This window comes from Festucalex cinctus, chromosome 8 (assembly GCF_051991245.1).
Source record: "Festucalex cinctus isolate MCC-2025b chromosome 8, RoL_Fcin_1.0, whole genome shotgun sequence".
In the NCBI taxonomy this organism is placed as follows: Eukaryota; Metazoa; Chordata; class Actinopteri; order Syngnathiformes; family Syngnathidae; genus Festucalex; species Festucalex cinctus.
The window spans coordinates 10,229,025-10,252,490 of record NC_135418.1 but is presented as its reverse complement, the minus strand read 5'-3'; the positions used below and the strand labels follow the sequence as shown (position 1 = coordinate 10,252,490).

The window sequence follows — 23,466 nt, the reverse complement described above, 5'->3', positions numbered from 1 at the left end:
ATCTATGCATCTATGTGTTCAACAAATGAACCCGGGAGAGCTGAGTTGCTGCTAAAAAGCAACATGTTTCTCCAGAGGAGGAGCTACACTGCCACTAAGCATTTAAATGTAGCGCATGCGCATTGTAATTCAATTGGGACTTAGGTCTTGCACAACCCAGTCCTTTCTTCATTCTGCTTGCTGCTTCCTCGCCGGTGTGTGGTTACTCCTCACGGTTGCCATTTTTATTTTTCTGTCAATCAGCGCTTGGGAAATGAGTGGGGACCATTCCCACAGCGAGGACCAGGTAACGCCACCATAAATTTAGCGCGTATATACTTGCTAGCAATTCATTTGGCTTGACAGGGTAACTTGGCTAACTGAACAGTGGCTGCTAATGCGCGTTGGCCGAGTGTCTTCTTTAAGTCTACCAGTTTTATTAATAATAGTCATGTTGACAACTTGTATTCAGCATTTTTTATTGGTGACACAGTAGTGTGATAACGAGATACGACATAATCTTATGTGATTAGACTCGTACTTTAATAGAGTGGCCGTAAGGCTGCATTTAATGTGGCGTTAGCATTTCGCACTAGCAGTCTGGATATTAGCCGCTAAGTCATATTACCAGCCAGCGTAGCACGTTAGCTCACCTAGCTAAGAAGCTAAGATACTGTCGATTTCCCATCCAGCAAGTTCAAAGTTAGTTAGCCGCCGGCTGGTTAGCTTCCACGGAACCTAACCCTTGTCTGTTTTCTAATTTATTTTCAGATTGACTGTGGCTCTCGGGTCAACGGTAAGCGTGTAACATTTCTAATATATATCACGATTAAAATGCTTTTAATCTAATTTTCACATATCTTCGGTGATAAAGTACAACATGGGATTAGTTTAGAGCAGAGGACAGAAATGGCGTCCAGAGACTAAGTCCTCTCTTTCACTCACAAGCGTCTATTGTTCAAAAAGGAGGTCTTGCTACAGCTGTTTGGAAAATAATATCGTCACTTCGAATGCGTATTTGGATAGAAGTGGAGGTGTTTTAGCGATTCCCTGTGTTAAATGTAGCCGTCGGTCACGTTAAACGGGCGAATTTTCTACCTGAAAGTGAGGGTTTGGGGGTTGAGGACTTAGTCTCTGCGCCATTTTCTTTTTCGGTGCAGCGGCCTGACTACTGCAAGCTGAACCCAAGCTCGCAGCCTCAGAGGTGTGCATGCCTACATGGCTGTGAGGGCGCCTCATCTCGCCTCCACCACGCTACAGTCGGGAACATGATGTGATCAGCGATAGCAATGGCCTTATTTACGACACCGTAATTAGTGTTTAGACCGCCAGGGGTTCATTTTTCATTGCCCAGGAGAAAGTAACTTTTGACAGCACAAGGCTTTGGACAACATTTAAGTTGACATAAAGAAGCAAAAGGGGATTTAAAAATAGTTTAAAACAGTTTAAGACATTTTGGTTAGCTTAATTGAATGTCCCAAATACCACAAATATGAAGAATGACAAGGTGACTGTTTTTGTCTTACAAAATTGACACTGGTCTGGCTTGCGCGTGGCACAATTCACGTCTTGACAATTAGGGGTGGGAACCTCTGGGTACCTCACGATACGATATGCAATACAAGGCTAACGATTATCTCACGATATGATGATACCGCGATTATTGACGTATTGGTCGTGTAATAAATCCACGCTAATCTATGATAAAACTACTCAAGACATAAACTGATGTTTTTTCAATGAGAAAATATTTTCTTTTTGTACCATCACTGAAACGCAATATTATAACTGGTGTCTTCTTTGTAGTGGATACTTTAGTGTGTGTGTGTGTGTGTGTGTGTGAGTGTGTGTGTGTATATGTATGTGTATATATATATATATATATATATTTATTTATTTTTTATTTTTTATTTTAAACAAGCACAAATGTCTTCTTAACAGAGACCACTTTCTGTGAACAAATTTGTCTTAAACACTATTGTCATACAAAATGTCAGTGAGTTTAAGTCAATTGTTTCATTTTATAAACTGACATTTTTTTGTGTAACATTGCAAAAGTAAATAAATAAAATTACTTAAATATTAAATCAATATTAATATTTCTTCAAAATTGTGTGCTTCAAAAAGTTTAAGCATAAAATGTTAAAATTGGCGATATAATACACATTTTTTTCATAGAAATGTATGCAAAACAGTTGCTGGAAAGATAAATGTCTTACACAAGTAAAAGTAAGATCATGATTCTTCTTCACACTTCCGTACATTTCCCCACCACTCTTATGAGGCGCTCCCCTAGCGGCCCACCAAGTAATTGCTCACTAAGTAATGAACAGCAGTTATAGTGGCTGTATATTAGCTCCAAATATCGCGATACTTGCGTAGGTGTATCGATAATCTATCGGGAGACAAAGGATCACGATTTATCACAATATCAATATATATCGTCACACTCCTATTGATGATACAATGTATAAATAAAAGTTAACATAAAATTATACATGGAAGAACACAGGACAGTTACAACTGTCAATAGGTTACCCTCCACCTGGAATGGACAGCAGTAAATAATGATGAAACTTGCAAAATGCAAGTGCAAAAAAAAAAAAAAAAGAACATGTCAGAGTAGGAGGGACTGGTATCAAGAAATTCATCATCGTTTAGTCTGAAACTACACAAAGAGACCAATGAGGCCGGTTTGTCAATTGAAGGTTTTCCAGGACCAGAGGCAAAGGTATAATATAGGTTTCTCTTTTAGATGTGCGATATTAATCTATTCGTCACCAAATTATTCAGTAATCATTTTGATTCGTGATCAATTGTTTAGAGAGCTTGTTTAATTTTCTTTCCGATTTTCAGCCTCTCCGCAGTAAATATTCTCAAATTTTTGTATCCCTCATGACAACTCACTCATTATCTAATGACCGTCTAAGACATTTGCAAACATCTGGTTTTACTTTGGAAAACAATAACCAACATTTTTGCCCATGTTTTGACATGTTACAGACCAAACCAGTCTCTGAATTATGAATAATTTGTGGATTTTCTACACTATCAATGTGAAATAATTTGCTTAAAGGGAGAAAAAAAAATAATTTCTCAATTTGGTAATTAAAATAATTGTTAGTTTCAGCAAAACGTACCCTGGTGTTTGTTCCGTGGAATTAAAAATAATCACAAACTAGATCTGATATAACATTGAATTTAATCAAGAATAGTCGTATACCGTAGGGGAGTGCACAATATATCGAAAAAATACTATGCCGAGTTTGGAATACATTGTAGAGCTGCATGGTAGAGCGGTTTGAGTTTAACAATGGGCTGAATAACTGTGACTACTGGTACCTTTTCACTCAGCTAATTTTGTTTGCTTACAGTATATAATGTTTATGTTACTTAGGGATTTAACCTTGTTTTCTCTTTTAAAGCACTCACTGAATTTATTTTTAATGAGAGCTCTGAACTGCAGTGTCTAAATAAAATGAATAAAACAACCTGTATTTATATTGGGTTTCTTGTTTTGGCTATACAAGGTTGGTACAAGCCAATTTTTAATAAAATATTGGATGAAAACAAGACCATTTCTGTTGTGTGTGTGTGTATATATAGTCATATTTTTATACACAGTTTTCAGAATCTGTTTGCACAATGCCATCAGCTTTGGAAATTTTGACCCAACTGAAAACTATTAATCCATGATACTAAAACTATGACTGACTGACTGACTTCAATATCTGAGAAGGAAGGCAAGGCACATTTTCTTTTGCATGTTATAACATGTCACTGTTTCACATTATCTCAAACAATGGCTGTTGTTGCCACAAGGGGGGTGTACTGTCTTCGTATCATCGATTTGAAGTGATTTATTTTTTTCCTGACCCTCCCCACCTTTTTGGGATATACAGAAACTGAAACCATATTTTGATTGCCACTTTCTAACTACCTTCTTTTTCTTTTAGACTCCCACAGGCATAAATATAAAGAACATAAACACAAGGACCACAAGAAAGATAAGGAACGGGAGAAACTAAAGCATGGCAATGGGTATAATGTTTATTTTACAATTAAACAAATGCACACCTCCCTAACCTGGGTGGTGCCCAGTAAATTTTGTTCCACTAAATCTGATCTCTAGATGTGTTTTTCGTTTATTGATGCATCAGTGACCACTCGTCTGACAAAAAACATCGAGACAAAGATAAGGAAAAGCTGAAGCACAAAGAAGGAAGCACAGACAAATTTAAGGACAAGCACAAGGAGAAGAAGGTGGGTTACAATGCCGTCTTTGCGTGCATATTTAGCCTGTAGGATCCTGCTGCTTTAGTCACATTTTAATCACACCGAAAAGTTTTGAAGGGAATGTTCATTTTAAGAAACACATTTACCTTTACAGATAAAAGTTCTTGATGGTAAAATAAAAAAAGAGAAAGAGAATGGATTTGCCAGGTATGTATGCTTGAGTTGTTTTCAAAGATTTCATTGTGATACACAGAGTGGGCCATAAGTTTACAAACACTATGTGGAAACTTATGGTACACCCTGGATACAAATCAAAGCATGATAATTTTTCTGCGTTTTCAGTCCAACACATGTGAAGTGTGAGCCTGACGATGACATATATCATTCCCCAAAACAGAAGTCTCTAAAGAGAGAACGGGATGATGATGAAGAGTGAGTGACCAATAAGCATTTTAACATGCCATCATAATCTTGGTGGTGTTTCAACTTCACATTTTTTAATGTTCATGTTTCAGTTATGATTTTAAGCCCAAAAAAGTAAAGACAGAAAATGACAAGAAAGATAAGAAAAGGAAACAAATTGAGGTAAGTACATTAGCTTGTACAGAAGTACTAACATTTTTTTTTTTTTTTTTTTACCAGGTAGTTACACGAAAGACTGGGGAGACGGTGTCAACCATTATTCTGATATTTCAGCAAATATATTGTAATTCAAAGGAATAGGGTTGACTAAATTAGACTGATGACCACAGAAGTGACAGAGATTACATGAAAAGTGAAAATTGTATTCACTGAAATGATTTGTTACATTGCTGCTGTTGTATTTTTGACCAAACTTACCATTCACAATTGTTATAATAACAGTAAGAGCAAAAACAGTGTTATATAGTTTATTTCTTTAGTAGTTTTGGACTTTGTTTTTGTTTTAATTTGTTCTCACTTGGCCTCATCACAACCCCTAAGAGTCTTACTTTAACTCTTGTGACTTTTTGGGGTTTGAAATACATTTTTGGAGAATTAATTGTAGGCTGTCCTTGTATATTTTCCATTTTAACCGCATTTTTGTTTTTACCTCTCAGTTATAAAGCTTATCACTGTTTGATTGCTTTTTCCAGTAACAAGAATGCATACTGCAAATTGAGTTTGAAAAGTCCTGTTGGCTCGCTTTTCAAATTTCTATATTTTTAAGCTCATTTAGTGTGTTCTATTTGATTTTTTTTTTTCTGCACATGTATCCATTCATTTGTTTACATCAAATGTCTCTGAGTTTGGGTTGTTTTTTGTTTTCTTTTTTAGGACATAAAGCCTAAAAAGACGAAAGATAAAAAAGGAGAAACTGCTGATGGAAAAAAGAAAGCAAAAAAGGAACCAGAAGAGAAATGGAAATGGTGAGTTATTTTTTGTGAGTAGATTTGGTGCCATTCTTTCAAGCAATTAAAATATTTTGCCACTGAGTACAGGTGGGAAGAGGAGAGATACACAGATGGTGTCAAGTGGAAATTTCTGGAGCACAAAGGGCCTGTGTTTGCACCACCATACGAGCCCCTCCCTAGCAAAGTCAACTTCTACTATGATGGTAAGTGATGAGGATGATGATGATAACATTATTTAACAACCCTTCCCTTCTACCCGGCTGATCAACATATCTTTTTGTCTTTAAGGTAAGCCAATGAAGCTCAGCCCAGAGGCAGAAGAGGTGGCCACGTTCTTTGCCAAAATGCTGGATCATGAGTACACCACAAAGGACATCTTTCGAAAAAACTTTTTTAAAGATTGGCGGAAAGTAAGTGGAAAAGAAGCCATGTTTTCTTTGTCGTTTTTCCAGTCATTTTTTTCTGTAATTAATAGTACATTTTTTCCAAATTCAGGAAATGACGGCAGAGGAAAAGTCTAAGATCACCGACTTGAAGAAGTGCAACTTCTCTGAGATGTCCGACTACTTCAAGGCTCAGTCTGAAGCCAGAAAGGCCATGTCTAAGGAGGATAAATTGGTACACTTCTATCACTTTTATTACTATGGCAAAAATGATAATCTTATGCGCATTATTGAACATTTTATTGTGCTCATGGTATTAATTAATTTTCTTTGTGCCTTCATAGAAAATAAAAGCAGAGAACGAGCGCCTCTTGCAGGAATACGGCTTCTGCATCATGGACAACCACAAGGAACGTATTGCTAATTTCCGCATTGAGCCACCTGGTCTTTTCCGTGGTCGTGGAGACCATCCCAAGATGGGCATGCTTAAACGTCGGATCAGACCTAAAGACATCATTGTAAACTGCAGCAAGTGAGTTTTTTTTTTTTTATTTGGGGGGGGGGCAGCAGCACGGTTAAGTACATCGGCTTTGGGAAGTCACTATTTTTATTAAATAGGCATATTTCAATATAGACTACAAAAGGTACATATGTCCTCAATATACTATATTGTCCTATATTCAAAAAACATGTCAGGTGACAAAAACACAAGTGCACAGTAACATTGCAAACACGCTGTATTAATGTAATATGCACACAGGGACTCAAAGCACCCGCAGCCTCCTCCGGGCACAAAGTGGAAAGAGGTTCGTCATGATAACAAAGTGACTTGGCTGGTGTCGTGGACTGAGAACATCCAAGGCTCCATCAAGTACATCATGTTGAATCCCAGCTCAAGGATCAAGGTAGGCCGCTGCCTGAGTTACGTTGGTGCTGGCCGTTTTGATCATTGACATCGTGCGTTAGGATCCTTTGGAAGTGTGGCATGTTTTTGACAAAAGTAAAAATCTGGGAATACCAAGCAGCTCCTGTAAAATCTCTTTAAGGCCCAATTTTCCTCCCACACTTGTTGAGAATAAAATCTAGACACAAATCCTTGATTAAATATGTTGTTTTAAAGTCTAGTCGCAAGTGAAGATGTAAAACTTGTGACGGTTTTTGAATGGAATTCTGTCACGCTGTGCTGCACATTAAAGCAGTGGGTCGTTACAGCTCTTAAGAACATATTTCAATAGAAAGTGTTGTAGTCTTCAAATGTGGAGATATGGAAATAATAGACCTTAGCTAAGAGCAAAATGAAGTATGTAGGCCTCAATCTGACATGAGTTGAACTGTAATGTAGTAGCAAAACATTTGACCCGATTATTTGCTGTGTAGCAACTGTCTGTTTTGTGTGTGCAGGGAGAGAAGGACTGGCAAAAGTATGAAACGGCCCGCAGACTAAAGAAATGTGTGGACCGCATCAGGACCCAATATCGCGACGACTGGAAGTCCAAGGAGATGAGGATCCGACAGAGGGCCGTGGCGCTGTACTTCATTGACAAGGTGAGCGCCGCGTTGCCAGTGTACGCCGCTCTCACTTGCAATGTGACAAACGCCAGCTTGGTCCTCTTTGCTGCAGCTGGCTCTGAGAGCAGGTAACGAGAAAGAGGAAGGGGAGACCGCCGACACGGTAGGCTGCTGCTCCCTGAGAGTGGAACACCTCAAACTCTATCCTGAGAATGACGGTCAAGAGTATGTGGTGGAGTTTGACTTCCTGGGGAAAGATTCCATACGATATTATAATAAAGTCCCAGTGGAAAAAAGGGTGAGAGATGGCACACTGAAGACAAACTGCCTTGCTGCAAAAGCTTATTCGTGGCTGTGATTTCTCTTTAGGTTTTTAAAAACCTTCAGTTGTTCATGGAAAACAAAGAGCCAGATGACGACCTGTTTGATCGCCTGAACGTAAGCTGGGAAATATGCAGTCGCACCTTGGAGTTCAACCACAATCTGGTTTTCAAGACGCTCAGCAACATTTCAACATTGCCAAAGTCAAAGTTAACCAGCCAGTACTTAAAACAAAATCAATGACGATGCCAAAAGGTGCAGTCGAAATTGTGTCACAACAGTCGAATACTTAACCTGATTCTCACGCACAACATTTGATGTGTTTAAACTCTGAAAAATCGCTTCAACTTTGGGGCATGTTTTGTCACCAGCGTTTTGGTTGAATTACAACTGTGGCGTTCAAACTTCAAGCTGTCTCTGTGCCTATCAACATACAGGCGGTCCTTGCTTTGTGATGTTTCCATTCCTACAGCGGAGACATCACCCACATTTGCATATACTTTGGAAAGGGGCTGACGTTGATCACTAACCTAACGAGATAGTGATGCCATAATCACAGCAAGCCGTGCATGTCAAACAATCCAGTAAATAAAATATGGGAACTGAGCATGCTTTTTGTGTTCCATATTTTTTTGGGCACTTCGCAAACTCGCTTGTTGCAAACCATCACAAGGCAAGGAGCCCTTCGTGTTTGCAATGTTGGCGTCTCGTTCACATTGTTCAAATTTCCTTTCGTCAGACTTCGATTCTCAACAAGCACCTTCAGGAGCTGATGGACGGTCTGACAGCCAAAGTTTTCCGTACATACAACGCGTCAATCACCTTGCAACAGCAACTCAAAGAGCTCACAAATGGTACGCTGCCGTCGGCAAGTCTCAGCTCATTAATCCAAATCAGATCAGTGACAACAGTGTTCTTTCAGCGGATCTTTTTTTTTTTTTTAAATAATTAAAGAGTCTGTTTCGTCACTGTCAAATCAACATATGGTCTCTAGTGGATGAGAACGTTCCAGCCAAGATCCTGTCCTACAACAGGGCGAACAGAGCTGTGGCCATCCTGTGTAACCACCAGAGGGCGCCACCCAAGACGTTTGAGAAATCCATGCAGAACCTGCAGACTAAGGTAAGCATGGGCGCATCACTACAACTCACATTAGACTTTGACAAAATTGAGTCACGCATCGCAGAGCTGTCCGGGCAGCTTCAGACCAAACAGGAGAAGTTTTGTCCTTGGCCTTGTACAACACGTTTTATTTAAGTAAAAGTACACGTTACAAAAGTAAAATTATTTCTGGCTAAATCTTCTCAAGTACTTGATTTGAAATGTCCATAAAAAGTACTTGATCCCAAGTCAATCTTTTTTCAACTGAATTGCAAAAATGCACATGTGAAGACAGCTGTACTGGTCAAAGTCAGGTAAGTATCAAAAATGATTAAATGATATAACTGGAAAATATAAATGGAATAACTAGCATAAAAGGACTGCACTAATGTATTTAGAACTGAGCGCAGTAAACAATCTTAAAGTGGAAAAGAATTATACATTCAAAGCAAAGGGATAGAAATAAAATTCTAAACCTATCCTTCCATTATGTTTGAGAATGTACAACTCCAAAAACGTCATCATAGATCCTTCACAAAAAGTTTTTATTTTTATTTAACTCATTCACTCCCAGCCATTTTCACAGAAGCAATCCCGTTTGCTCCCGGCTGTTTTATTGAATTTTGACTGATTTTGCAAGGCCCACAGAATATTGTTCTATTGCTAAAAAAAACATGGAACCTGTCAAAAGAAAGATTAAAGTCTCTTCTTTCATCAGGAAGATAAAGTATGTTTCAATCTGTTACCGTTTTGTAGCAATTTGCATTAGAAGAGAGCTAAGTTTCATCAGTTTTCACAAATCTATTTAAAATTGTAATTTAGCTTTTTTTTTCTAGGTGGCCCTGGGTGATCTCCTTTGCTCTGCTGCCACCTGCCGGCCGTTTGTGTAATAACTACCATTTCTGCAACCATTCTTTGCAGTTGAGAGGCTGCCTCAAAGCCTTCTGTATGCTCTCGCATTAAAAAAAAACAAAAAAAAACGTATAAATACGTTTTTGGGACACTTAAAACATAAAAAAAACAAAACTTATTTACACATTATTGGGAACAAATTAGTTAAAGTCCACAAGCGAAGCTTGCGTCAGCAATACTCGCGGTCGCACAATGACATTAGTTAGGGTAAACTGGAGTTGAATTCGTGTAAAAGCGTGCAGTTCTTTCCTATGTTTGAAAGAAAACACCTTTTAATTTCTCCTTGACACGATGATGTAATCCAACTAAGGTTAAGGAGAGGTAGCATAAAGGTTAGTAGATTTGACTCACTGAAGAGGCCTCGGAGTTTGTTTGTTTGTTTTTGTTTTGTTTTTTGTTTTGTTTTTTTTTTAAATAAAAACTTCCCATACACAAGAATAGCTTTTACGTCGGCTCACTACATCTTCGTTGGCGGACTCCTCCTTTCTAGCAGTGTATGTCATGTGTGCGCGGTAGGTTTGCTCTTGATTTGTATTGGCTAATCAGCCATACATGTCAATAGGTAGTAGATATGACATGCTTATGGCGATGCTAAGCTAATGCCTTTGCCTTCCATTACCTTTGATGGAGTCACCCCCGCCCACATGGCCGCCACATTGATTTAACTTTTTTTTTTTTTCTTTTTTTCTTTTTTTTGGCTTGCTTGCTTGCTGTAGTGTACTGCAAGCCTGTGACCAGTCTGCCTGTCTAAAGGCGCCACAGCGCCGTTTACTGAGTAATCCCCTTTTATTTGTCTCAGATCGAAGCTAAAAGGGACCAGCTGTTGGACGCCAAAAGAGAGCTGAAGAGCGCCAAGGCTGACGCCAAAGTACGGAAGGATGAAAAATCCAAGAAGTGAGTGGCCCTAAGATGCGCCGCACTTGTCAGGTTCTGCCATCCTCGCTCGCGTAATAATGAGCCGTGACTGTACAGGTCCGTGGAGACGAAGAAGAAGGCCGTCCAGAGGATAGAAGAGCAGCTGATGAAGCTGGAAGTGCAGGCCACCGATCGGGAAGAGAACAAGCAAATTGCGCTCGGCACTTCAAAGCTCAACTATCTTGACCCTCGCATCTCTGTGGCTTGGTAATTATTTTATTTTGATTATTTTTTTTTTCCTTCAAGAAGATGTTCAATGTGCTAACTTTGCTTTCTCTTGCCAGGTGTAAGAAGTGGGGCATTCCCGTTGAGAAGATCTACAACAAAACCCAGCGCGAGAAGTTCGCCTGGGCCATCGATATGGCAGACGAAGACTTTGAATTTTAAATTCCAGGTTGTGGTTTTAACTCTACTTTTTAATCGGATACTTGTTTTTACTATAATGATTTTTTTCTTGATGGACTGACCGGATAAAGCTTTTGGGCAGGAAAAAGATGAGATGAGGCCACACTCGAGTGGTAGTCTAAGCATCTGATCTGCGATCAGGCATCAAGATGAACTGAGCATCAAAGGTGGCATAATAGTGCCAGTAGTTGGATGACCCCCTCACCTTTTTCTCCGTGATGATGCCTGAACTTTGAACTCTGTGGTCCTATTGCTTGTGTATTTTAAGCAAAAAACAAGAAAATGCTTTGTATCATTGTATCTTCAGTCACTTTTTATTTTAGCCCCTTCATGTATTACGAATGCATCTATATTTTGATAAAGTCAAATCAAATGAATTCCTTAATACCACCCGCAGGCCTTTTGAGGACAAGGACAAATGTGTGTGTGTGTGTGTGTGTGTGTGTGAGATGAGTGAGCGTATGTGTGTATTAGGGGCCCCGACCTTAAAAGCTGTTTGTTTAGGGTGATTATTTTAAACTGGACTATTTAAAAAGGTGTTTAGCATGCAGATGTCTGGGAAAGTGGGCTAGCTTTTGGGGGTTGGAGGAACACTGCAACCATGTTAACATTTACTTAAGCAAGCAGAATGTGAATATATGTTTTACATCCTATCAATCAGGGACTTCGTTTTTCAGTGTAAATGTGAATCAATCATTTTGATCGTCACTTGCAAGCCCCCCATCCCCTGAAGCTGCTGCTCGGCTCCCAAAGTCAACATCTGGGTTGAACTTTTAATATATATATTTTTTGTTTTCTTTCAAGGAAAAGAATCTCCCCTGTTACTTGAACTTAATGTATTTAAGTCTGTAAAAGGAGAAGTGTTTCTCATTGGAGAAGAGTGTGTGAGGGATATCAACTTTGCCAAAAAATAATCACCAATCTGTTACGATTTTAGGTAGTTTAACTGTGTAAAATTCAGAATGAGGTTAAAAGCAATGTAACATTTTTAATGTGAATTCATTTTATTCCACTCATGATAGGAAAGTTGATGTAAGTAGTTGTAAAGTCAACATCCTATTCCTGTTTTACCTTTTTGTCCTAGCATTTGATCATGTTAAGTTGTATGCTCATTGTAGGTTAAGAATATAAATAAAAACCCTACACATAAAAATGTCACTTTCTTCCTTGTGTGTTTGTACCCTGGAGTTGCAAAGTTGCAAGTTCCTTTGGTGCTTAAAAGCACCAACCTGTGCTGCTCAAAACTTCTCCAAAATACATTTGTACACAAGAAAACCAAACTTGTATTTTTGTTGATCCCATTATGGGACTGATTAACTCAAGTAGGATCTGGCATCACTGTCTTACCTCATAACAGTATTTCTCCATGAGAGAGTCATTGTCTACCAAATCCATATTTGAGGCCGTCTCAACTCCCATATTGCCTTGTAGTAAAAAAGGGGGGGAAATGGAACCAGGCCCAGTTGGCCTTTCTGCCAGTTTTTAGCTATTGTCAGCGGTTCGCCAGCAGGTGGCGAGCTAAGCAATGCAGAGTCATTTCAAAAGTATCCCACCGCTTTGTTTTCTGGCATCATTTTCACTCCCGCTGCAAGGTGGGCTTTGGCACAAATAACACAATTCTCATTAGTGAGTATTCAGTTTATTCTGTAAAGATTCAGAGAAAGTGTAGAAAGGATGATACAACAGTGCTTTATGATCAGGCTATTTCATAAAAGTTTTTCTTTTTTTTCTTCTTTTTTTTTGTAAGCGATCATTACACCGTAAGTCCAGATTCCATTTATCTCAAACCAAAATAAATTTGTAACATTCGACACAAGTGCATACACTGCTGGTAGGAGATGAACCTCCAATTTCACTTTGGATGGTATAGCACCGTTCTTAGCTATTAGCAGCTTGACAAGGATGCAGCTTAATAGGATATCCATGTAGTGACTGTTTATATAAACACAAGAAAATTCAGAGGAGAATTTAATTTCTCCCCATTTGGCTCTCTAGCTAGCTCGAGATCTCACTCTGTCAGTGTCAAAGGATCCAATTGGTAATTTAGCTTTCAAAACAACAATTGGCCAGCCACAATATTTGATACAATATTACAGTTACAGCTCATATGAAAACATCTCCAAAGTGTACAGAAAAGCAGCACACGATTTTTCACAGATATAGACCAACAGCGATCCTTGATGCACTGGCTTTTTTTTTATTTTATTCATTTATTTATTTTTTCTCTTTAGCTTTACAGAAAGCGCAGTAGCTGGAAAGCGAGCTGATGGACAAACAGGTCATAAACACATAGACAGAGCTGAGTAAGGCAACGTTAGCGTGACAGGCTTATCTCTGTTCAGCTTGCAGGGCTTTGTAGGTTATTGATCTGGGCAAAGCTGTCAATACCTTTGCAGTGGGGCAGTGGGATTTTGAGCATTGCTGTCTTCATTAGTGCATTGTTATTGTCTCTTGCGTGTAGCTGAACCACAAAGTGATCACCAACATTGATACAGGTCTAAATAAAACATGTTTGATTGCATCTGGACTTACAGTGACTAGAAAAGAAAATAGAATTGAAAAGAAAAGAAAAAAGCAAAAACAAAAAAGTAAAAGTCAAGGCAGTGCTGAAGTACTGGTTGCTAAAAAAGTAAAAAATATCACAAAGCCAACAATAACATTTCTTTGACACATCTTTTGTCCATTCAGTCAGTACAACCCCCCTTTTATAGTGCAGTTTCGATCATATACTGTATATAGATTTCTCGCGCTGACCCCAAAACATTATCTCTCGGCCTTATCCCATCCTATTTTTGTTCATTCAAGTCAGTTTTCCAGTCAGTGTGCGTCTTCTTTCTTTCCTTTGATCCCTCGACTGACCTCATTGTGCACCCTCCCCACACGACCACAAAGAAGCATGAAAGGCTGAAACATCACAGGACTGAAGAAGGTGAGAAGTTCTTTCTTCTGACATGGGAGGAAGTGATGGCAGATGGAGGAGGAAGAGGAGGGGTGGGGGGTATTCACAGTTACAGTCAGAGTCTTACGGTCCAGCTACAATCACATTTGCTGTCATTACAAACACTTTTTTTTTCTTTTTTTTTTCTCAGAGCCCGGCCTGGGAGCAAACCAGCCTTGTACGCGTGTTCCGAGCGACTTCATCACACCTCCAGCAGCTCCATCCTCAGGCGATCCCTAAACATGAGCAAACAAACACAACCAGCATAAACAGGTGAGGATTGGATGGAGGTTATATGGGAGGAGCGTGCATCTTGCAAATCCAACCCACTGAACACAATCGCCATGATTTATTCACGTATATTAGCAATGCGCTCTCAAATCTATAATTCAATGAGGTAGACTCCTACTGAACCTAAAAATAGCTTCTTCTTTTTTTAAACATAAGACCTTGGCTGAATGTAGCATAACTGAAAATTGCTTTCATCACGTCACGTTGTAATTTTGTTGGTCCATCGCTCATTTTTAAGCGATTATTTTTGATGGGGGTTTCAAGCTCAAGTTCAGTGTAATATAACATTGTACATGCCGGGCAGCACTGAAGTCCACTTAAAGAGATGCAGCAAATTAAAAGCAAGAAGAAGAGGTCGAGAAGGTCTCCAACTAACCTTTAGTAATAGCTGGTGGACCTCTTCAGAAAGTTAAAGCAATACTTGGGAATTTTTCAACCTTACAGCTAGTTGAATGGTACCTTTGTCATGGTCTGTGGGTGTCTTGATCGCTTTTACTAGCACTAAGCAACTTTAAGGAGGGTGGCAGGAACCCCGCCACACAAAAAACTACAAATGTGGACTGCTTTACGGTATACGACACTTTCCTTTTTCCCCATTCGTTACAAAGATGAAGTTGATTTGAACTTTTACGTGCGATTGAGGCTGTCATGGCAGAAGCTGCATAACAACCGAAACGTTTATCTGAGGAGTCAAAAAAAGAAAGAAAGAAAAGAAAAATGGAAACTACCCAGATTAAAGGACAATTAAGGATCAACATTGGCCCGGCTTTCACTCGCTGGCATGAGCTCAAAGATGACGCAATGCACTGATACTCATGGGAAATGTGGTCTTCCTGCAGGCAAAATACTACCACTTTTGTCCATATGGTGCCACCATAATCAACAAAAACTGAAAGCTCCTTGGTGTTGCTTTAAATCTGCTAACCTTTATAGCACCTTTCCATAAACTTTGTGGAAATTATCATTGAGTATTATTCTTATAATTCCGTAACATCTATGCTAATTTCTGTTCTCCGTCTATGGCGTTTGTGGGTGGTACGTCTGAAATGTAGCCCCTGATAAACACGGGATCCCTGTATATGTCTTTTTTTCTTTTCTTTTTTTTTCTTCTTTTTTTTTTCCTTCTTCTTTTTTTTTTTTTCTTTCAGTTGGCACTATAAACCAAACCATGAGACTGTTTTAGCCAACCAGAAGTCAGAGGAAATTCATCTGTTAAAAGCTGCTCCAATAACAACAAACATGTTTCGGAGTTTCAAGTAAAATTAAAATATGTTGCAAGTGGTCCAGAGCACAAACAAATCATGGCGGGAACAGAGGATGATGTGACAGATTAAACCAAATTCTATTGTTTATCATGTTTTATTCAACGTCATTTTCTTGTTAAACTGGCTAAGGTTGATGTTAGCTAGCTGTGTGGGATAGCAAGTTGATTACTGAGCTGAATTGTTTTAGGTTAACTTTAAATGGTAATAAATACGACTTACTAGCTAAACACAACACACTGTTGCGTTCGGAAATGAATGGAAGTGCATTTTGCCTCTCTAAACATACGTACTCTCAGTGTAGTAGTTGGACAGATTGCTAGCTAGCTAGCAAGCAGATGACTAGATAGATAGAGATAGATAGATAGATAGATAGATATTAATGTAGATTTTTTTTTTGTGTTTTCATTTTTCAGACACTCATTGAAATATATTTATAACCAAAAACACTTTTTTAAAAACAAATAACTAAATCCCAGGCTTACTTCTAGGTTTTCGGCCTGATCATTGTTATTACCTGGTCTGATTGGCATCATTGGGTTGTTCAATAAGTGGCTGGCTGGCAGTTAGCTGCTGATGGTCTCTTTCTGGCCAGGCGTCCTTCAAGACTCCCGGCTGTGTGGAGGTCTCAGCTTTGATAAGATCGCTGCTTCCCTCAGTCCCCATCAGAGCGTGCAGTGGTGAGTTTAAATCCTGCCAATGCAGCCGTTGCTCAGTGTTGCTGTCTTCTTCTCCTTGGAGGGGTTTGTTCACGTCTTGTTCAGTATGCTTCTTTTTGGCAGCCGGCTGGTCCTTTTGCGATTTGGCTTCAACATCTCTTCTGCCACTGGCTTCCTCCGCATCTACAGCTGGTCGCAGATAGCTCTCCAGCCACTTCAGCTGTCCGTTCTTGTGACTGTAACGGCTGTCACTGAACCAGCGCACCACCTCAGACTTGGGCAGGCCCGTCTGTATGCTCAAGTCCTCATACTGCTGACTGTTGGGCCAGCGTGCGCTGGAGAACGCCTGGCGAAGGATGCGCAGCTGCTGGGCGTTCTTGTTGGCCCAGGGGGGAGAGAAGGACCCTTCGGTCATGTCTGACTTGTGTTCTTGATGCGCAATCTCAGATGTGCTCTCGCTTTCATTCATTTTCAGCCTCTTGAAGTTGATCTTGAAGGGTTCCATTTTCAGCTCTGAGCAACTTCTGTCTCCGGTAAAAAGGTCGTCGTCCTTGATAAGTTGCTGCAAGATTGACATGCCTTTTATGCTAAACTCCTTGTTGCGCTTGCCCTCATCCATGACAGATGAGACGCTTTTTGTGATGACGGTGGTGCTGGTGGTGCTTTGTGAAGGGGAAGTGCTGGCATGGTTCACGTGGGGAGCACTGTCTTTCGGGGCGGGGTGTTCATTGGTAATACTGCTGTCGTTGCTCTGAATGTTGACTTGCTCGTCCTTCCTCAAGGTGCCCGCCTGCTCTTGAGGACTGATCACGCCACTGGTATGATTGTTATGATTTATGTTGCTGGTGTTTTCTATGGCGCAGTGACTGTTTAAACCTTCCAGTCCCGTCAGTAAACTGTTGCGTGTTTTGTCATTGGGGGTAGCAACATAGTGCAAATCGTTATTGCTAACATTTGTCGAGCAGGCAGCAAAGCTGTGGATGCCGTTGGTGGGTCTGTGACTAACGTTCTTCCGGGAGACATTCTCGCCACTAATACCGCTGCTGGAATAGCTGGTGATGCTGCTGCTACTGCTGCAAGTGCTGCTGCTACTGCTGCTGCGGCTGCATCCGGCCGCCACATCCGCTCCGAGGCCGTTGCTGCTCTTCTCCGGCTCGGCGGCGGCTTGAATATTCTTGGTGGATATCTGCGCGGTCCTGACTAGAGACGGAAGCTTCTGAGGGAGAAGCGGAGTGGAGTACGAGACCCTCGTCACGTGGGGATTCGTCGACATGCTGGCCTGCTTGGCTATGACTCCAACGGGCCTGGGTCTCACGCCAAAGGGGACTTCGGTCATGGGAAAGTTTGGTCCTTTTGAACCTGAAGGGGCCGTTACGGTGTGGTGGGTAACAATGTGATTGACATGACGCTGCGTGGCAGGTTGCTTCTGGGGTGCTCCGCCCTGGAACACGGTGTTGAACATCTTCCTCCTGGCCTCTTCGATTTCCTCCGGAGACCAGCTTATGCCCTGCTTGAGTCTTTGGGCCGTAAACCACAGTTTGATCTGCTCTTCAGGGAACTCCGACACTACCGTCAGGTAGCAGAGCTCAGCTTTGGTCGGGTAGGGGAACTTGCCAAAGGATGTCTTTAGAAAGCTGCTGGTGTCCATGGCGGCATCATAGGTGGGGATGCTGCTAAGAGGGATCATCACCTTTGGAAGGTCTTTATTGGAATCGGAGGAATTGGGGGAGAAGAGGGAGGGAGTGTGCTGGTGAAAGACTTGGTTGGGCACTGTTGTCGCAATCATGTGACTAACAGCTGTCCGCGGCATAGCTTGGGCGCCAGAAACACTGAGAGCCCCGTTTTGGAGTTCAGGCACATTTGTCAGCACGTTGGGGTCTACGTCTTTCCCACTGACTTTCTTCAATACTTCCACGGTATGAGATACTACAATCTTTTTGTGCTCTCCCTTGGCTCTCATCATCTTTGCGATTGGGGTTTTGCTAAGGGAGATTCCAGATTCTCGGTAGTGGTCTCCACTGTCCGTGAAGAGGCTTTGCTCCACTGTCGTGACGCCGTCCCTCTTGTTGACACTCAGGGAGGCGGTCATCAAGCCCTCCACGATCTTCGGATGAGAGTTGGCATTATGCAGCGCCAGAGCCTCAAAGCGAACAACCGAGATCCCACAGTTCAGGCAGTAGAAAGTAGGCTGGGCCCTGAAGTCCAAGTGGCAGTTGTGCATGTGATCCAAAAAGAAGTTTAAATCTCTGGACTCGAACGAGCACGGGGGGCAACTGTATGTACCTCCTTTCTGCACCTCGCTGCCACATTCAGATTTGGATGAGTTGTGAGAGACACGGCCAGACTCCCCTCCAGAGATGCTGAGTATGCCGTCTTCCGGGATTGTGGGTAGGAGTTCTGGCAGCGAGCCCAGTATAATTTCCTCGCGCACATGTTTGGATTTGGATGGTATCATGCAGGGTACGGTGGATTTCCTCTTGCTGGCCATTGTGTCGCTTTGTGGAGATGGGAACGTGAGTGATTGATTGTCCGGTTTGATGAGAGCAGAGGGCGAGCAGAGTTTAGTGTCATGGATCAGCCACAGTGTTGCGTCATGCCTTCTGCTGCTGCGGGACCCTCGTCCAACTTTAAAAGCTCCCAGGGAACCTGCCGGGCACAAAAAAAATGACATCAAATGACTCCAGCTGGCAAACTTGGGGTAATTGTCGAAAAACAGAAATAGTAGCTGACCACTCGTAAGGATGCGCGTGTTGAACCAGCCTAATATTTCTTCTAACACATAACAGCAGTGCGAATGTGGGGAATCTAATAGCCCTACACAGAGTAATAAGTGTAGGTGGAAATACAGTGTGACAATGTAGGTGGTGTTGCTCCACAATCACAGCACTGAAGTCAAACACTTCCAGGCATTATTTCTTTTGCTCCAAATAAAACCAGCTTATATAAGTAGTATTGAGTATCACAGATAGACGTAAAGCTGATATATTTTACAACCTCCTTGTTTGAAAAGCTATTGATAGCATCAAAGCACTTATTGACGATTCGAAATAGCCTTGTGTCAGACTTGTCTTAAAAAAAAAAAAAACGAAAAAAAACCTGTGTTTTTGAAATGCAAGTGACTATACAAAGACAATGGCAATTAAACAGGAAGGTGACACGCACACAATCACTCTCACCTGTCAGAGTTCTGTCGATTTATTTGGATTTTCAGAATACCGTCTTGCTGTCACTTCTCATCAATTCCAAAAAGACACCACGCAGATCAGCGCAGCCAGCAATGACAATGTCTCACGTTTGCCATATTTGTTGTCTTCCTTCTGACTGCTGCCTTAGGTTTAACTCAGCTAATTATTAATGGCATGTGTCCGCGAAGGTATTTTTAGCAGCACTTCATGATACAAAGAAAGAAAGGAGTAATTAAACTGTAGGCTTGCATGCCGACTATAGCCAAGGTGCATAGCGAGTAATGTGATTTGCCGGGTTTGAATGTGACCGAGGATATTTGTTGCCAGATGCCACCTGGCTCCCTCAAGGAAGGAGTTATTATCAGTGAATAAATATTAGCCTCACACTTCCTCGGGGATTTTCAACCTATTGAGTGGGGTGTATTTTCCCCCACTCCCTTGATTGATAGTACCGCATGTATCCCATCTTTCCAGCTGTTTTACATTGCATTCGGGCAAAAAAAATATATAAAAAAATATGCACATTGTTTTTGTCTCCAGAAGTAATGAGTATTCATTTCATTTTTTTTTTAGAAGGATGTCTGCACTGGAAAATATAAACTGGGTATCTCAAAACCTGCACACGCGCATACAGATTAAATTACGATTTTAAATTGGCAGTATTCAAATGCATGTAATCTCAAAAGAAAAGTTTATTTGTTAAGTGTGTACACAATACATTTTTGTGGCACATCATCATCATTACATACACCTGCACTACCTAGTGAGAGTTAATGCAGGAGGAGCCTGACTTTGCAAAGATACTCGTGCTTTGCTTTAGAGGAGTTAAAATTAATTGATTAGTTGACAGGTAAGCTATTATCAAATTAATTATTCACTATTTTAATAAACAAGTAATCGTTAGAGCCATTGTCTTATTTAAAATTGTCCAAAACCTTTGATTTTTTTTTAGCTCCTCAACAGTAATTATCCTTTAATTTCTGTAGTCCTTCATGAAAGCAGACTGATTATCTTTTGTGTTTAATCAAAATAAGACATTTGAAAACATCTGGTTTTACTTTGGAAAACAATGACCAAACCATTAACTGAATCAAACAACATCAATTCATCACATGTGTTATTGCTCAGTTGTCTTTTTTTTAACATGTTTTTTTTGTAATTTATTCAAATGTGGAATAAATTTTATTCAATTATTAGATTAATCGATGGATTAGTACCAGCCCCTTGAACACCTCTCGTTAGTGTTATTTATTTAACACTATGCGTATGATTGCGTTTTTTTTGCATCACTTTTTTTTTTTTGTATTTAGATTTGACTTGAGAAATTCATGTGGTGGGAACAAACGTAACCAAGACAAGATGTATCTAGTAGATAATAGTGCAAACATGTCATCTTGTCACAGTATGACAGAATGCTAGAAAATATATAAAATATATTTTATCGATATAAAATGTCCTAATTTTGGTGACTTTGCTTCATGAAAGGTCAAAAATCCTTTCCTCCTTCCAAATACAGCTCCTATACAAGATTTTGAGATTGCGCACGTGTTTGTGTGAGGGTTATAAATACATTTCAGAATAATTCTGCTGGCTCAAACTATCATGTTGCGCGTTTGCTAAAACGCATGCATACAGCCAAAGTACACACATCACCGAATGCGCAAATCCATTTGCAAACCTCATCCACTGTCTTATAACACTTCAGTCATGCACGGCAAATTTCTCTCCTTTCTTCACTGTATTATTATGAGGTGAAAAATGTGCCCTCACCAAGTCATACATATTCCAATTTGTGAGACCGAAAAAAACTATGGATACTCTCGCCTGGTTAGTGTCACACCAGCAAATACAGCTGGCTTTAATCGCAGTGTAGGAACGGAAAGTAGAAGGGGTGAAAAAAAAAAAAAAAAAAAAAAAAAGAGGAAAAAAGTGAAGTAAATTCTTCACCCTCTGCCCTCGGAATGAACTTGTGACACACACAGAACCTCCGATCATATTTCTCTTGTCTTCTTTTCTGGGACTTGAGAATTGTTGACGTGTGGCGTGCCGGGGAGAGCGAAATCGCTCTCACTCTGTCCATATCACACACAACGTTTTAACCTCATCTTGTGAGTTTATCACGCCCGAGAGAAACATCCACCGCACAAATTCAACGTTCATGCAACAAATTGCCAAGATCAAGTTTAGCTAACTAACACTTGTGTCGGTTATATGGTTACATATTTGACAGTATTTTTCATCACGACGCAGTGAAGAGGCCTTCCACAGACTTTCATTTTACAGAAGCTACCCTGGTGGCTGGTAAATAAAAGATGAACCTGTTCCGGAATTAAAACCCTCAAATGACTGCCCAGCAGGCACTAGACGACCACGGATGGTGACAAGCTCCTTGTGACTATTTTTTTTTAGAAAAAAATATATTTTGGATTTTATTTTACGGCTGACAGCTGTTGCTTTCGGACATGAATAAAAAACAAAACAAAAAACAAAACAAACACTAAAAAAAAGTAGGTCACCAGCATCTTATGCAGTAATCCTGGTTGACTGCATCCAGACGCAGGCATGTGCTGTACGTTTCGGTGCCAGACAGGTCATGATATCCTCTGATGGAACACTCAATTAACCCCTGCTAAGGACACCGTGTTAGTTCACCCGAACAAAAGATTTACAAGCGTGTTCACGCAACAGCAGGATGGAGACATGCACATTTAAAACATCTGCATGAAAGATGGCATTATGCTTTTGGAGCGTCCAGACAAGTCATTGTTGACTCCATTTACTGTAACTGCGCTACGGATGACGACATTTAGCATAGCAATGGATCATCACAGCACTGCAATCACAACAAAAAGGTTCTGGTTTCGAATCTCTCTCCTTTTTTAATTTCTCTCTGGGTTCGACTGGCTTTCTGCATGTTTGGTTCGGACAACGCTACACTGCTTGTTGGCGTGAATGTGAATGGTTGTCGGTTTCTACGTCAGCAGACAAAGTGCAGTTGACTCGTAACTACCCCAAGGCCTTATTCCGTTTTCAACAGAAAAACAGAACACTGTTTTGCTTTGGCAGTTCATTTAGAAGCCTGAAAACAATCGTCTCAAAGTATACATTTTTTAATACAACCGTGCTTGCTATCATTTCTGTCGTAAAGTATATATGAAGGAACACACCATAGTCAATCACTAAGCTACTCTAACGTAGTCACGTTATATTTACAGTAAGTCTATAAATGAAAACAAGGCGAGCAATAGTCACTGATGCATTTCTAGAGATAGACCGATTATCAGCTGGGCCGATATTTGGCATTTTGACAAATATCGGCACCGGCCATTTTTTTTTTAATTAACATGAAGGCCGATAAAGCTGGTATCTCACTGAGCAGTGAATACCTGCGAACGTAGCGAATTTGGGGTTTTTCGTCAGGAACTGTAAGCTACATTCGCATGAATTTGTCACTCAGTGAGATGCAGGGAACTTTTCCTTTTTGAATCTATTTATATTTACACTTTATGAAAAATAGGAACTCAATACACTTTAAAAATAAATAAATAAATCAAGAAATTATGTTGAAATTTTAGAAAACTTTATTGACAGTTGAAATCTTTAGGGATCTATTTACTTTTTATTATTATTATTTATTTTAATTTAGCTTAACACGTGCTAATGACACTGGAAGTTCCCTGCAATTGTTCTATTTTTTTTTTTTTAAACAAATCTGTTAATATAGTTTAAAAGACCACGTTTTTTTTTCTATTTTACTGCAAATTAATATCGGCTTGAAATATAGGTTATCGGCTTCCTTGACTACTAATAATCTGTATCGGTATCGGCCTTGAAAAAAAAACATATTTCATCACTATTTTCAGCCGCTTGCTTGATAAGACAAATAGTCAAACACAACTGAAAATGAAAACTCTCACAATACATCACTCATGAAGACATGCCTTTTCAAGGCACATTTGCAGAGTCATGGCATTTGAATTCATTGTAATAGGAACAT

General features: G+C 40.2%; 2 protein-coding genes across 5 annotated transcripts in view; one reads left to right on the top strand and one right to left on the bottom strand.

Annotated features, from left to right (window-relative positions):
• The first annotated feature begins 141 nt into the window (after positions 1–141).
• top1a (DNA topoisomerase Ia) lies at positions 142–12,292 on the top strand. 2 transcript variants are annotated; one of them, XM_077528745.1, is made up of 21 exons: positions 142–286; positions 751–775; positions 3,936–4,020; positions 4,140–4,242; positions 4,370–4,422; positions 4,558–4,647; positions 4,731–4,800; positions 5,512–5,603; positions 5,676–5,791; positions 5,877–5,998; positions 6,084–6,206; positions 6,316–6,503; positions 6,732–6,876; positions 7,373–7,516; positions 7,593–7,778; positions 7,850–7,918; positions 8,541–8,655; positions 8,796–8,923; positions 10,614–10,708; positions 10,787–10,936; positions 11,014–12,292. In XM_077528745.1, exons 1-21 carry the CDS (start codon positions 254–256, stop codon positions 11,114–11,116), a joined length of 2,235 nt encoding a protein of 744 aa, XP_077384871.1. In that variant the 5' UTR covers positions 142–253; the 3' UTR covers positions 11,117–12,292. The 2 variants fall into 2 exon arrangements, with proteins under 2 accessions (XP_077384871.1, XP_077384872.1); XM_077528746.1 differs by lacking the exons at positions 10,614–10,708; positions 10,787–10,936; positions 11,014–12,292 and having other exon boundaries at positions 8,756–8,877.
• A 559-nt stretch (positions 12,293–12,851) lies between these two features.
• zhx3a (zinc fingers and homeoboxes 3a) overlaps positions 12,852–23,466 on the bottom strand; it is a 21,449-nt gene continuing 10,834 nt past the window's right edge. For 2 of the 3 annotated variants that reach the window (XM_077528741.1, XM_077528743.1), the window contains exons 2-3: positions 16,143–18,930; positions 12,852–14,308 (exon numbers count right to left, since the gene is read on the bottom strand). In XM_077528741.1, coding sequence (XP_077384867.1) covers positions 14,275–14,308; positions 16,143–18,772 — 2,664 coding nt within the window. In that variant the 5' untranslated portion in view covers positions 18,773–18,930 and the 3' untranslated portion in view covers positions 12,852–14,274. Of the gene's footprint in view, positions 14,309–16,138; positions 18,931–23,466 lie in introns of those variants that run through there. The other variant, XM_077528744.1, reaches the window with a different exon arrangement.